This window comes from Primulina eburnea, chromosome 3 (assembly GCF_022965805.1).
Source record: "Primulina eburnea isolate SZY01 chromosome 3, ASM2296580v1, whole genome shotgun sequence".
Lineage (NCBI taxonomy): Eukaryota > Viridiplantae > Streptophyta > Magnoliopsida > Lamiales > Gesneriaceae > Primulina > Primulina eburnea.
The window spans coordinates 17,917,213-17,933,720 of record NC_133103.1 but is presented as its reverse complement, the minus strand read 5'-3'; the positions used below and the strand labels follow the sequence as shown (position 1 = coordinate 17,933,720).

The following is a 16,508-nucleotide window of genomic DNA, read 5'->3' as shown; positions in this document are numbered from 1 at the left end:
GTTTTCTAATATAACAATATTCTTCACGAAGGATTACTTCGAGTTTCTTCCGCTTGGTTTTAACCAAACTCGATTTAATTCATCTGTGTTAATATTCTTAGAACACGAGCTATTGAAGCTCGTTGGAGATTGTCGAGTGCGAGATGTCTTCGAAGGCGCTAGCACAAACGATCCTTCAGACCCTTACGCGGTGGGGATATAACCGCTATATGATATCACTCCCTTAGAGGAGTAAAAATTAGGGACTGATATCAGATGTAAACCATAGAAAGTAAAGGAATCTCAGTGTCTATTCGACATTATGCATGTGATTTAAGTCATGTCATGAAAAGTTATGTATTTCGAAATTTTACATGTTGTGCTTGAACGGCCACCACTTGCTGAGTATTTCTCAAAATACTTACCCCTTACTATCCTCTCCCCAGATTTATCCAAAGAACAGGTTGATGATGAGGGGTCCGAACAATTTTGGGGCTAGTGATTCGCGAGATTTTTAGTAGTCATACTTTGTTATTTTCGAATTTCATATTTTAAATTCCTTGTATGAAGTTTCCGCATTATTTATTTCAATTATAAAAACATTGGTATCTTTTTGAGAAATTATGAAATAAACTAGTTTCGGTTTATACTGTGCTACCAGACTGGTTGTTTTTCGATTGTTTGATTGATGAATAACGCCGATGTCGACTAATCCCGGTCGGGGGCGTGACAGTAAGAATAAAGGCCTTTTGTTTTTATCAAAAGTTATAATTGATGGTAATTGTGTAACTCAAATCTTTTAAATAATACAACAGACTAAATATCATGTTTCGATCACTCAAATCAATATGAACAATTATTCAATTATTACACTCAACACAAATTGTTAGATGTTGAGTCATTAAATAGGTACACACTTATATATACAAAAAAGTGTACTTATATTTTAACAATCTAACGCTAATCAACATAAATATGATTTTTGAATCGATGCTAATCGTAAATCAACTCTCTCTTTGTTTAAACTTTTTTAAATATAATAATGTAATTTTTTTTCAGAATAGTTTGAAATCACAAAAAAATCAAATTTTTTTTTATTTATATTTAATCTAAAGTATCGGTCAAAAAACCAAAAAACTTATCAAAAATGTCTAAATGAAGTGCAAAAGGTGCGAAAAACTTTCGATCATTGAAGCTATGTAAATTGAGAATAAGTGAGATTTTTCATGTGATGTCGTTATCGGTACTTCGTCGTCACGCACATTAGTTTTGTTCAAAAGATTTGTTTTTTCATTATTTATAAATTTTATGTTGAAATTTTTTTTGAATTTCAACTGATCAATATCGGATTTTAAAAAACTAAAATGATTATTATTCTTGTTTCGGATGTCGGAAAACAATAATTTCGTGCTCTGATGACAGACATGTATTTATTATATTCCATATTATAGTAGCGAACGTACACCGACAGAATCAGGATGTTCTTCCTCGAAAAATTTATTGAAAAATGATGGCATTTTAAATATGCTAGAAAGAAATGGTAAGACTTACCTCTACAACTTTTCACGATGTGATTGTCGAGATGATGTTTCCTCATCGGGATTAGCACGTGTATTCATATTTACATCCACATTCACTTCTTCATCTTCAAAATCGCTATGTGATATCTCCGATTCAGTATCACTCCTACAAACATCATCATTAGTGGCCATATCCAGACAACGAGCTCTAATATCTAAGCCAGCATTGTTGCTACAAAATTATGTATTTCTAGATTTAGTTCAGAAGGAACGGTCATATATTAATCATACGATCCACTTTTATACTCACAATATATATTGCTCAATCCTTTAGTGATGTGTGCAACCAGAGACGGAGTTACTCCACTTTTTTTAGCGACGGTTTTTCAGCAACCGTCGCTAATATTTGCGACGGTTTTAGTATAACCGTCGCCGATGAGGATCGGCGACGGTTTTTTATTCAAACAATCGCTATTAGCGACAGTTTTTTGAAAAACCGTCGCTAATAGCGACGGTTGTTTCAAAAACCGTTGTACATCAATGTCTTAGTCCAATCAAGTCCCGTCCATTTACAAGGATGAGACCAAATTCATCTCATATCCTCTGATCCGCCCCACCTCAATTCTACAAAATTTGTCTCCCATGCCCTTTAGCGACAGAATAGAATTGCGGACTCCCGAAGAAATCGAATTGCTCATCGGCAAGGCAAGAATCTAGGTAAGAATCGGCTAGACATTTTTTATTTTGTTTTTTATAGCTTCTCTGTGCGTGATTTGTGGTTTCTTGATTATTTGTTGTTGAGTTGTTGATTGACTATTACTTGTTTATTTGTTTAATAATTATTTTATTTTTGTTTAGGATTATAACTTGAACTATTTCAAAATGGAACATCAATCTGCTGCAAAGAAAGGAAAAATATTGATATCCTCTTTCTTTAAGAAGAGAGATCGTCAAGCTAGTGAAGATACTTCAATTCCTACGGTCCTTACAATGCAACATCAATCCAGTGAAAGTCTTTCTATTTCCCAATATCCAAATTCCTTCATGTTCCTCTCCTAGAGACGATCATCAGTCTTCGTCTACTTTTATTGAACGAGATCCGGGAAAATGAAAACAGATATGTGAATATCATGTTAATGTACGAGATGTATTAAGACGTTCATATCTAAATATGGGGCCTTATCAACCAGATATGTTGGAGTATCCAGGTACAAAATTTTGAAGCCAGAATCGTCGTTTTCAGAAAAAATGGTTTCAGAAATTTTATTGGTTGGAGTATTCGCCTTCAACAAATAAGGCATATTGTTTCTATTGTTTTCTTTTCCTGAATGATGTTAATTCATCTAATGTAAATTTTTTTTAATAATATATAACTTATCATATTGAGTTCAAGCCCCCCAACTCTTATTCCTGGATCCGTCCCTGTGTGCAACATATGCTTCCAGCTCATGAAAAGCCACATATGTAGAAATATCGGGTTGGTTATTGAACCCTGACTCGAACATGTATGGAACGTATGATTAATGTTCATCAAAACCAACACATTGATCAATTGGATTTGTTTTCACGTATAAATGCAACGTATGTGTATTGGGACATTGCATTGCAAACTCTAAAGTGTTATCATCAACAAGATTCACTTGAATTTCATGTCAAGTTGATCTCTCCATAAATGAATATTTTTTTGAAAATTTTATAGGAAACATCATTGGATCGATTGCTAACATTTTATGCACAACTTGAGCAAACTCCAACAAAGTAATAGATCACAATACTCGTATAGGTCTAATAAAAAAAAATACTTTATTCGACCGATCCATTCTTGACAATAACATGACCACCAAAACATAAAACTACATCGATAATAGTCATTTGGAAGAATAAATTTTGAATATAGAGAAAATTTAAATAAATTGACCGAAAAAATTTTGGATTGAAAAAGTGTAAAAAAAAAATAAATAAATAGTAAGCAAATAACTGTGAAAGTTTTGAGGACGGAAAAGATGATAAAACTGAGCCGCATATGCTGTCTCGCTGCCTGTAGTCCAGGGTGACACATATGCAATGTCCGCTGGCAGCGTTCGTTTTTATCTTCGAAGTTTTGCTGTATTAGCGATAAACATTTCCACTCAAATTATTATTAAAATACATTTTTATAAATTAATAATAAAAAACCCTACTTAAGTCATGTACAATGATTAATATATATCAAATATACTATTTAAAATAATTAATGTTCTAATTTATAAATAGTTCATGTAAAAAAAAAATAATATTACTCCAATGCAAAAACTTGTGCGATACGGTCTCACGTGTCGTATTTGTGAGACAAATATCTTATTTGGTTCATCAATGAAAAAATATCACTTTTTATACTAAAAATATTATTTTTTATTGTTAGTATCTGTAAGGTTGACATGCCTCACGTATTAATATCCGTGAGACGGTCTCATATGAGATCCACTCTTACTCCAATATTAAGTTCGATTAAAATTTGCAACATATTACGACAATGGGGACAATCTAATGTCTATTTTTCGTCGCCGTTGCTAATATTATTTCTCCATGTCTGGTTTGGTTTCCCAAAACACCTAAGTTTATTAATTAATCAAAGTGTATTTGCTTAAATATAAACAATCATTACACCCACGTTAGTATGTTAACAATATGCTCTGGAATTTCTCATATGATTAAAGCACGGTTTTGATACTGTATTAATTATGATTGTTCAAATAATTTAGATATTAATTAATTATGTAAATGAGGATGTGTGAGGACAATGACCTAACATTTTGGAATATAAATGGGATGTGTGACTTGGATAATATTTGAATTTATGTAATGTTTAACATGTCAGCATTTATCGAGTAAAATTAACGAGGCATCGATATAAATTATATGATGGAAGAGCGATCGAAACAAGTGATTTAACTAAACATTATCAACATTTGAGAGGATTAATAATGTTACGCTGCGTTTGGTAGGGGTGATAAGGTGAGTTTATTTTTTTTAACCCACCTTATCACTCATTTGGTACGCGTGATTATTTAATCAAGTCAATACCTCATATGAATGATTATGTTATATTATGTGGGTTAAAATAATAACTCCTCACCCCCTAGGATTATTTATCCAACTCTTAATCCTTCCTATTTTTCCAATTTTACCTTTCTGCTATATTCAAACTCACCACCACTTCCCGCCACGACCGCCGCCGCCGACCACCTACCGCCGCCGCCGGCCGACTGCCGCCGCAACCGCCGGCCGACCACCGACCGCCGTCGCAACCAACGGCCGACCGGCGCCTCCGACCGACGACCGCCGTCGGTTGCCGCCCAGAATCAGCCGCTGACCGATAACTTCAGGCCGGCCGGCGGCCATCGCCGCCGCTGCCGCCGGAGTGGAAGAAGGAAAAAAAGAAGAAAGGGTAATTTTGTCATTTCATCAAAAAATTCAAAATTATCCTACACTTAAAAATCATACCAAACATAACACCATATATTACGTTCCTATAACAATCATTTTCTTTATCATTTACTTACTAATCATTAGTTTATTTTATCCTCCAAACCAAACGCAACCTTAAGAAACAATAATAGCTCCAAAAATAATGTTACGAAACAATAATTGTTCATAAATTTATGTGATCCATAAATTTCAAATATATTTAAATGTATTTTTTTGTTTAAAGAAGTAAGAACATATATTTCAAATTCATTTCTTACATGTCTGTATAGTATTTTATTTTAAGTAAGACGAATTTTAAAAAAAAAAAGTAGGCATTATGAGGCGATTAGACCATCTCCAACCCACTGCACTACATTCTGCACTATATTCTGCACTACAATAGTGTAACACTAAATTCATCTCTAACCTATCTACACTACATTCTACACTAAAAAAGAATATTCTCAAAATATTCTTATAATATTAATTTTAATTCAATAATAACTATTTATAATTCCATTACACAATTATACATAATAGATATAATTATATTATTTCATTATTTATTACAAAATCGATTAATTATTTTAAAAAAGTTTTAAAAAAATTTAAATTAATATTTAAGTTTCAAGAAAAAATTATTTTAAAAATTTAAAAAATAAAAATATTAATTATATAATTAATATATAATAAAATATTAAATATTTATAATTATTAAAAAACAAATAATAAAAAAAAGAGATTTGTGCTGCGCCACATGTAGAGTGGTATATGGGGGAACTCCAGTCCAGCACCATTTTTGGTGCTGGATTGGAGTGAAAAACCTTGCTCCACAATGGAGCAACTCCATTATAGAGCAAAGATTGGAGTTGCTCTTAAGGTTTGATTCTTTGGAGGGATCAGGGATTTAGTTAGTTAATTAATTAATTTTTAGATTTGTATATTATTTAATTAAAGGAAACTGAGAAATAGTAGATGTACTTTGTGTATTGTTATGATTGACATCACTTTCAAAAATCAAAAGATCTAATCATTTCACCACCCCTCCTTTTTTGCCAGACTTTATTATTTATTTATTATTATGTGTTTTATATTTTATTAGTATTATTTTTTTTTGAAAAATAAACATTCATTATATTAAGTAGGTAAATCCCGATTTACAATACAAGAAAGCCAAGATGGAATATTTCCATCTAGCCAAATTTCATCAGAAAAGTTATTGAAAGCTCTATGAGCAAGAAAATGTGCCACATTATTGGCCGAACGATGCATGTGTTTGATCGACACAAAATGATTATCTCGGAACATAGAATTAGCTTCAATAGCCAAGACACCCAAAGGGCCAGAGTCCAGGTCAGGATTGAGAACTACTCGAATCGTCTCCTTTGAGTCAGAATAGATACAAACAGAAAAAACTCCCACCTGGAGACAAAGATCCATACCACAACGAATAGCAAAAATTTCAGCTGCAAGGACACTACCCGGATTACATATGATAAGAGCATGGGCACCTATTGTCACTCCTCGTGAGTCTCTAATTATCGCTCCAACACTGAATTTGTTACGCCTGGTATCAAATCCCGCATCCACATCTAGTCGAAATAAGTTAGGGAGAGGCGGCTTCCATAAATGGTCTGCTGAGATTTGTGGAGCAATCACTGATACATCACACTTTAATCTAGAGTTGCGAACCGAATCTAGAAATGCATAAACCCAATCCACTCTAAATTTCATGCTCTTACCCTCGGCATCGTGCTTACGAATACAAGTTTCACGCCAGATCGCCCAGCAAAGTGTCACAAACAATTCGAATTCCTCCTGGTTAAATCTCTTTGACACATATAAAGCACAATCAAGAAAGGAAGCATCACGATGTTTTTTCAGACAGTACCAAAATGAAGTATTTTTCCAAACATCCTTAATAGCCAAACAAAAAAGAAGACAATGGCTAGTATTTGCATAATGAAAATTGCACAGCGAGCATGATGCATGAGTTGGAATATGATGAGAGAGTAAATTAACCTCAGTCGGAATAATGTCTCTGGAAGCTTTCCACATAAATATACGAACTTTCGGTGGTAATCTGAGTTTCCAAATCTTCTTCCACCAATTGCCAAGAGGCTGCCGAGTATTAAAAGGTGGAGTTTCCCAGCTTCCAGTCTCCAAATGATACCCATCTTTAACTGAATATTTTCCATTCTTGCTCCCAGACCAAAATCTTATATCATCACAGCCCTGTCTGTTAAGCGGAATATTGAGGATATCATCAATCTCATGTATAGGAAAGCATTGCCTCACCATAAACTCGTTCCATGTCCCCGTTCCAGAAATAAAGTGCGACACTCGAAGTTGATTGTCTCTAGAATGATGTAAACTGCTATGAAAGGATGGAATCGTTGGGATCCAAGGGTCTGCAAATGCCCGAATACTCTGACCATTCCCTACTCGCCAACACAATCCCCTCTGAATAATATCTCTACTCCACAACATCGATCGCCAAACATATGATGGATTTGAGCCCATTCCTGCCTGCATAATATCTGAATTTTTAAAATACCTACCTTTGAGAACTCGGGCCACCAAAGAATTGGGTGACTGAATAACTCTCCAAATTTGTTTTGCTAACAAGGACTTGTTGAAAGCTACCAAACTTCGAAAGCCCATACCTCCCACACTCTTGGGTTTACATAAATTTTTCCAATTCATCCAATGCATGCCCTTATTACCACTAGCATCTTTCCACAAAAATCGTGCACAAATTTGTTCCACTGCCTTACAAATAGAAACTGGTATTTTGAAGCATGACATCGCATAGGAAGGAATAGCTTGCAAAATTGATTTTATAAGCACCTCTCTTCCTCCCGTAGAAAAAAATCGATTGCTCCAGGATTTAATTTTTTGCTCAACCCGTTCTCTCAAATAACCAAATTGTAATCGTTTCCGGCGCACTGAGAATGTCGGTAGTCCCAAATAAATATCATGGCCGTGCACCATGGGTACAGCCATAACTTCCATAATATCAGTTATTGTGTGTGAACATGTGCTTGGACTAAAAGTAAGAGCAGATTTATCAAAATTTACCACTTGGCCGGATGCTTTCTCATACAGATTAAGACAGTTCCGAACTTGTATACTGTCCTCACGAGTTGCCTTGAAGAATATCAGACTATCGTCTGCAAAAAATAAATGAGAGATTACAGGACATGTATTTGCAATTCTAACTCCCCGAATTAAATTTCGCTCCACTGCCTTAGCGAAGATGTGCGACAAACCTTGAGCACATAACACAAATAAATATGGAGAGAGGGGATCCCCTTGTCTCAAACCCCTGGATGGTTTGAGCATACCAAATATAGAGTGATTAATACGAAAAGAGTAAGTCACAGAAGTTACACATCTCATGATTAGCTTGACCCATTGTTCTGCAAACCCCAATTTAATCATTATATTCTGCAAGAAAATCCATTCTACCCTATCGTAAGCTTTACTCATATCCAATTTGAGAGCTGCATAGCCTGTCTTAGCCTGTCGATTAGAACGAATCCAATGCATACATTCAAAGCCCACAATAACATTATCAAGAATAAGTCTACCGGGAATGAACGCACTTTGAAAATGATCAATAACCTTATCCAAGACAGGTCTGAATCTATTTGTGATAGCTCGAGACACGATTTTATAACATGTATTGCACAGGTTGATAGGACGAAAATCCTTTAATGACAGTGGTTCTTGAATTTTTGGGATAAGAGTAATAAGTGTGGAATTCCAATTAACCCGAGCACGTTGATTCCAATGTAGTTCTTCCTGGTCCGATAGTCGTTCAATCCTTCTCTCCATCTCATCGATACGATCATGATTATTTTGAATGTGGTCAGAAGTTATTAAACTATCCAGCTCCTTATGCAGCTCACGTAATGTTCGACCAATATGATCAAATTTAGTCCCTGCCCAAGTAGAAAGTGTTCTGCTGCATCTGTATAGTCGCTGTGGTAGAGAATAATCTCCTTGAGAATCTTCCCAACTATTAGTAACAATGGTTGTAAAATCCTCTTCCAAAAACCACTTGTGCTCAAAAGTAAAACGCTTCGGGGAAATGTGTAAATTAAATGTTGAGACCGGTCTCAATTGTACTGCATAAGTATTATTAAATTCACTTATTATATAAGATTGTGCAGTATTTTTGAGGTATACAAAATAAATCAAGCATATTAATATTGATTCAAAATAGCAGTTGTTAAACTTAACATATAAGAAGATTTTCTACACTACTTTGATACACAAAAACTCTCGTGATACGGTCTTACGGATCAATTTTGTGAGACAGATTTTCTATATAGATCATTCATGAAAAAATAAAAAAGTATTACATTTTATGCTAAGAGTATTACTTTTTATTTTGAATATCGTTAGGGTTGACTCGTCTCACAGATAAAGATCCGTGAGATCGTTTCAGAAGAGACTTACTCACTTTACTCACTTTGATATGATTAAGGATGGCAATTAGTCTCGCTGAATCCAGAACCTTTCCAATTTCACTTTCACTTTGGTTAGACTCGTCAAAATTATATTGTTTTTATATTTTATTCAGTATAAAATAAACTAACAAATTAATAAATCATTAAAGTTACTTTTAAAATTTATATTGATAATATTAAAGAAAAAATATTATCACAATTTAAAATCTATCAATTTTATTATATTAATAAATAATAATAAAATTATAATTATATATTTTCATATTAATATATCATGATATAATAAAATTGTTTCAATTCTATAATATTATAAAAAAAATATTTATTATTACATATAAAAAATTATGATTATATCACTAATATATATATATATATATATATATATATATATATATTTATATATAAACATATAACGAATGGAGGGATCGATTTAAACCACAGAGCCGTCTCCGACCTTCTTTACTGGGTTTACTCTGTCTCGAAAGTACTGAGTTTAATATGAGACAGAGTTTGAACTGGCCAATTATCATCCTTAAATTTGATGATTCTAGTGATCTAGTTCATGGATTAAATCGAAACACACCGCGCGTATTTGTATTTAGTCAACAAAATCGAGCCGAAGTTTAACCAAACAAGACAATTTAAATTGAAAACTAAGAAACCAGGATGAGTAAAGGATTGACTAATAAGGCAAGTCATATCATATACCAAGAAATTTCATAAGACATAAATGATTAAACATACTCCAACTCCTTATGGTCCATCTCCAACATCCCAGATGAGTAAAGGTTGCATATACCAATATAATCCCGTGTTGTCTGTACTTCCAACCACGAAAAAAGATCGATAAACCGATTAATTTCAATAAAGATGAGAAATTTAAATGTAATACAAAAATATATTCGGATCAGGGATAAAATCTAAATTTTACGATAAAATATATTCCATACCCAATTTTCTATTTATAAATTGATGATATGAGTACAAGGATAAAAATACAATTTCTAGCATGTAGATGGGCTTGAAAACAACAATTTTTCCATGATTAATGACATCATATTAAGTGGTGACAATATTTAAAATATAAAATTGGAGAAAAAATATGTACTTTCACTAAGCCTTTTTGAGATGCCTTGACTCCACCACACTTTATTCTACATGGCCCATAAAGAAAAAAGGGTAATTAATATTTTTTTCTAAGGGCAAAAAAAAGTAAAGAAAAGCAAAGCAAAGGGGATTTATACTTGGGAGCGGGATTGGGCTCTCCTTTATTGGACATGTATCATGACCCTTGTATCGTGCATTGTCTCTCTCTTGTCTACCCGCCCCATCTAAATTAAAATTCATACAAAAAGGTAATTAAAGAGGAGTATGTCTCTCACGGATTTTTTTTGTGAGACTGACTTAAATTTAGAATAAAAAATAATATTTTTGTAAGAGCGATCCAAATATAATATTCATCTTATAAAATTTATTTGTGAAACCGTCTCATATGAGTTTTGTTATTAAAGATTAAAGTGAGCAGAAATTAAATATGTGTAATTATATTTGTATAACAACTTGCTCACAATTTTACCATCATTTTGACTCAAGGAAACTCTAATTTTTTTTTCTTCTTCGTAATGACAAAAATTTGTGTGGGATGGTCTTACGGGTCGTATTTGTTGCGACGGATCTCTTATTTAAGTCATCCACGAAAAATTATTACTTTTTATGCTAAGAATATTACTTTTTATTGTGAATATCGGTTATTTGGGTCATCCATGAAAAAGTATTATTTTTTATGATAAAATTATTATTTTTCATGCTAAGAGTAATACTTTTAATTGTGAATATCGGTAGGGTTGACCAGTTTCACAGATAAAGATTCGTGAGACCGTCTCACAAGAAACATACTCTTTCATAATTTAGTGTTGAGTAACATGAAAATAGGATAGCCTTACTCAAATAAATTTTTTTTCCAAATTTATAGTTGATTTCTAAATTAGTACTACAAACGAATTCTCGAACCATGTCGAAATCAAACACGATCATGATGTTTTCAGCCATTTTGCAGAGGTTTCTGCTGTCCAGAGAAGCTCGTCCCCGGTGGCGCCGCCCGCTCAATCACCAAAGTCATTAATGCCGCTGCCAGAGCGACTGAGTAAGGACCGGTTAATGATATCCTACCCATGTGGGCATTGCCTCCATGAGAGGATGGATGGCCAAGATCTTGTCAAACATACAATTTCAAAAAAAAAAGTGGGTCCTACATATGCATGGACAAATCTTGGCCATCGATCCTATCATGGGGCAGTACCCGCATAGGTAGGATGAAATAAACCGTAAGGACCGTAATGCTGCGATTATTGAAGATAAAAGAGCGACCAAATCCGTTATATTGTGTCGTAAATTACTGGACGCTAATTAATGGACCGTAAGTTAATGAATGGGCGGGTCATGGAGAACCATATTTTGTTGTATTAGATTAACTCGTTTCGCAAGAGACCTATCGAGCAAATAAATATATTATCACAAATCTGGGTGAAGATATCCCGCAAGCAACCAAACAAAATTATTCGAATCTATACTCTTACAAATTTTCTTAACGATGCGGTATTTTATAAAGCTTAATTTACCAAACGAATCTATGCTTGGTTTTCATGTTTATTATTTTTCATCAGTGCATTCCTACTTTAATTTTCTTGAATTAAAACGAAAAGCATGACAGGTATAGTGAGTCCCTCACATTTGTTTTGATCAAATTTGTGGTTTTAATCGTTTAACCTTCAAATTTCAGTATTAGTTCGTTATTTTTTTTTATTTTGTACAATTGTGGTCCTTTTTGAGACGTCGTATTAACTATGTGATGTCAATGCGCATGGTCCAACCAAATGCTGATGTGGAGCTCATGTATATAATGTCACATCAGCATTTTAAATAACACAAAAAAAAAACTAAAATCTTCAAAAAAAAAAATGAAACATATAAGACTATGACCTAATTTTAGTCGAATTACACAGAAAAACAAACCTGACAAAAATAGCATCAATCCCTCTTATTTTTTTGGAGATTTTTCCCACGAATGCACCAAATTAGAATCCAATCTTTAAAAGATAGAATTAATTTCATCAATTTAATATACTATCAATTCGTAAATAGCAAATAAAAAGAGCACACCATTGGAAACTAGCAGCCTGTACATGATTGAGTCAAGTAATAACCCATGACATGTTCTTTGCTAGTTTTCCGAGTTCATTATGGACTACATATATGGCAAGTGAATTCGAATATATATATATATATATATACTAGTTTCAGATCCTTAATTTTTCGTATCAACACCTCTTTTCATTCATGACGACGATTCAAGGACGCCGGAACGACTAGTCGGGAACATCATTCTCAAGTGAAGTATCAGTTGCCTGTTGAACCTTTAGGTTTATCTGAGGTATCATAGTTCTTGGTGTTAATAAATCGACCCCCGCACCCTCGAGCTCTTTTCACGGCGTGCAAATGCCGAGATTCATGAAGATATGGCTGACAAATTGGAAAAAACAATTCGATGCAACATTAGAAAAGGGTAATTTAAAATTGAACTAGATATTTTTACACGCTTATAAAGTGCATGCAAGTTTCTCACCAAATTCTATTTAACCTAAAATATATGCACACAATACTTTTAAATATAGAGAAATTTTTTACTAGTACATTATGCTACATTTGTTAGGTAAAAAATTGTTGGGTTAGGCGTGTATAATCGAGAGTAGTAATGAGATAAGTGATATCTTAAACATTTTTTATGCGTCAAGCCGCTGAAGCTGTGCCAGTTGATCTTGTTGACTAGGTGTGTCAAAAAATAATGACGTCAGATCTTAACGTATAATACCATCTCTGCTGCAGACACGACCGACGAATCTCTAAGGAACATGAGACAACATCAGCGGATAGACATGTATCTTTCCGGACTCATGGGCCTCACAGCCAGACCCATTAACATCTAAGTAGGTGCACTATGTACTACCACAAATATAAAAAAAATGAAGTTGCAAATTGGCCAAAAACTATAGTTTTTCGAGCTAGTGATAAACGCTTGATCCTAACAATTGATATCAAAATGAGGTAATGAGTTTAAATATCTCAATAAACATATTTCTACATTTTTTAAGGGAAAAATGTTTTGGTTAAAAATGCACGAGTGAGAGTAGCACTAGAATGAGTGACCTCCTAAGAAGTTATCGAGCGTCAAGATACTGACGTAGTGTCGTTTCATCTTGTTGGCTAGGTGGACTGTTAAAAAGTAACATAGATCTTAACGGAAAATAATATCTCTATTAGGGACAAGACCGAATGTAAGGAAATGATCAAATTGATCTGTAAGAGATATGAGAATGATCAGTAGATAGACACAAACTTCTCCGGACTCATAAGTCTAACAGCCTGACCTATTAACATCAAGTAGATGCACTCTTTACTTCCACGAATATAAAAATTAAAATGGTATCTTAGCAAACAACTATAATTTTTTGCTTAATTATTGATCTAACAAGAATTAATTTGAATCATTTGTGATTTCACATTTTTGTTAAAACTTTTTGCTAAATAGAGGGGTGAATGAGAATTTTCGATGGAAAAATATATATATATATATATATATATATATATATAGACATGGGTATTAACTTTTTTTATAACTAAGTGGTAACTATTTTGCTCTCGTTATACCAAATTTTTCCCAAAAAATCCCTCACAATACTCATTATTTTTTAAATAAAACGAAGCTTAATAAATTAGTGATTAAACAACATAATTGATTAGAAATTTAAGCGTTAAATTTAAATAAAAATCATTTAGTCTCAACATAGGTTTATTTTACTTTTATTAATTTTAAATAACAAAAAAAAAAGTTAGCTTCCCGATTGGTTTGGGTAAGCTTAATTATTTTTTTATTTACATTTATTACTTTTAGGTTACAACTAAAGTACGTAAAAAATAGAAAACAAGACTAGAAAATTAAATTCTTTGAATAAATAGACTGAATAACTAGCTCAAGGAAATAGTTAGATTCAAGTCCTAATCTTAATTTAATAATAGTGCTCAAGTTCATCGTTATGTATTGAACTGTTTTATGAAGCATCCGATAATATCTTATAAATCAAAGCTCAAGTCTGTTACATATCTCACGTCGATTAAATTAAATATTTGATATTTGTATATATAAAATTGAATAATCTTTCTTTCTTGAACTATTTTTTAGATAGTTAGACTAAAGTCTCCACCTTAATCATTATCGAAAAGGAAAAAAAAAACACCTGATTAGAAACCAGGTTTTTCGATCCCCATGCAAATGGCATGGGTTCGATCCCTCACCCCTTAGTTTAGGAATTCAAAAAAAAAAAAAAAAAGAAACCAGGTTTCATCGGGCTAGATTTTTCGGTTATAAATCAAATTTCTCGGGATCGATAAACCATTTTGATTGACAACCCTAATATTAAGAGACTAGCTTCAAAAATATTTTGGGAACACTTTTTAAAGCATATTTTCCCTAATAATTATTTGTGGTTAATCATGGCTTAAATTGCCATATGTATTAAATTGAAATCGAAAAAATAAATTTTCCAAAGTTTTTAAAAGAAATATTAATATGACAAACCTTTCTAACCGAATCAGTCGTTTTGTTTTCCAGGGCAGCCTTTGCACGCAGCCGTCTTCGCCTGAGTATCCCGTGATACTGTTTGGCATTCACATAAACAGGCTCCTCACGAGAAAATGAATAGCTGGAGAACATATGATCATCGGAGATCATCTTCGGAAACAAACTACCAACACTTGTCGGATTACCGCCGCCATTAACATGATTTCGTGGTATTTCTTGCATTAAAATTTCTCCCATCGCGCGAGCCGGCACCATCGCTTCAACATTTTCTTCCCTGCACACTGACAATAAAAAAAAAATTTCCCCTGTGATCCAAGAATTGAATTGCGCGAGGCTCGTCCACAATTGCCAAAAAAAAAAAAAATCCATCTTTGTTTAAAAAATTTAGAAAAAGACATTCATAGAGATTTTAGTTCTTCTGATATGATAATGTACTGTTTAATTACACGCGACATATCTAGATTTACTCGAGGAAGCTAGCTAGGGTGGTCGACTTACTCGTCGAACGGTCCGGGCCGAAGATGTTAATGGTGCCATGATCACTGCCATAACTCCACCAAGAAGAGTTCAAGTCCATTAATCCATGCACATGATCAAATCCTTGATATTGCTCATCTCTTTTACCTGCAGTTTGCACTTTCATACTGCGCGCACACAATTTCAAGGCTGTTTTCAAGATTTTTACAAAGGACAATGTTTGTGTAAGAAAAAGTACACTCAGCTTCGAAGAAGTATTTGATCAATATTCTAAAACTTCATGCAATGCTGGCTATATATACACGCACACACATTGTATATATATATATATATATATATATATATATATATATATATATATATATAGAGAGAGATGGAGAATGTTTAGGTGAGATTACTTTGTTTGTGGGGAAGAATATTATATTTCTGTTTGATTGGATGAACGTAGACTCTTTTTTTTTTATTTGACGAAGGACACGACAGAAGAAAATGAATGCACCATCCTTGCATAACACGTAATATGTTGTAGTACAGATGTTGGGAGCAAGATAGGATAAACAAATTAAGGATACGTAATAGTCGGGATAATTATATTTTGGATCTATATTTTTTTTTTGGTTATTCTAATATTGAATTTTCATTTTTAGTCTTAGAATTTGTATGCGTTTTCATTTCTGGTACTATTAAAAATTAATTTACTTTTTAAGTCTAGTGATTTGTAATTTTTGTTTGGTCATTTTTTGTGGACGTGGATGTTGACATTGATTAATTTTGGAAGAATATTTCATATATGTCGTGATTTTTTAGAATATTATTTGGAACGAGAATCGTCGGATTCTAGTTAAAAATTGGATAAAAATGAAAAAAAAAAAACATGCAAATTACAGTGCTACAATTGCAATTACACTGATAAAAAGACAAAATGAAATAAGTTGCAAGACTTAAAATGCAAATTCATATTTTTCCAAGAAA

General features: G+C 33.1%; 1 protein-coding gene across 1 annotated transcript; it reads right to left on the bottom strand.

The window, feature by feature from the left end:
- Window positions 1-12,584: 12,584 nt before the first annotated feature.
- Window positions 12,585-15,803, bottom strand: LOC140828373 (nuclear transcription factor Y subunit A-5-like). Its single transcript, XM_073191357.1, has 3 exons — window positions 15,558-15,803; window positions 15,057-15,340; window positions 12,585-12,943 (listed from the first exon to the last, which is right to left on the bottom strand). Exons 1-3 carry the CDS (start codon window positions 15,700-15,702, stop codon window positions 12,821-12,823), a joined length of 552 nt encoding a protein of 183 aa, XP_073047458.1. The 5' UTR covers window positions 15,703-15,803; the 3' UTR covers window positions 12,585-12,820.
- Between the last annotated feature and the right edge of the window lie 705 nt (window positions 15,804-16,508).

What these genes read in the sequence shown, in the direction of transcription:
- LOC140828373 (XM_073191357.1), bottom strand. Translation starts at nt 15,702, where the DNA reads ATGAAAGTGCAAACTGCAGGTAAAAGAGATGAGCAATATCAAGGATTT. An exon ending in CGGCCCGGACCGTTCGACGA is followed by an intron (nt 15,341 to 15,557) that starts GTAAGTCGACCA and finishes TTTTATTGTCAG; the next exon opens with TGTGCAGGGAAGAAAATGTT. An exon ending in CGACTGATTCGGTTAGAAAG is followed by an intron (nt 12,944 to 15,056) that starts GTTTGTCATATT and finishes CCAATTTGTCAG; the next exon opens with CCATATCTTCATGAATCTCG.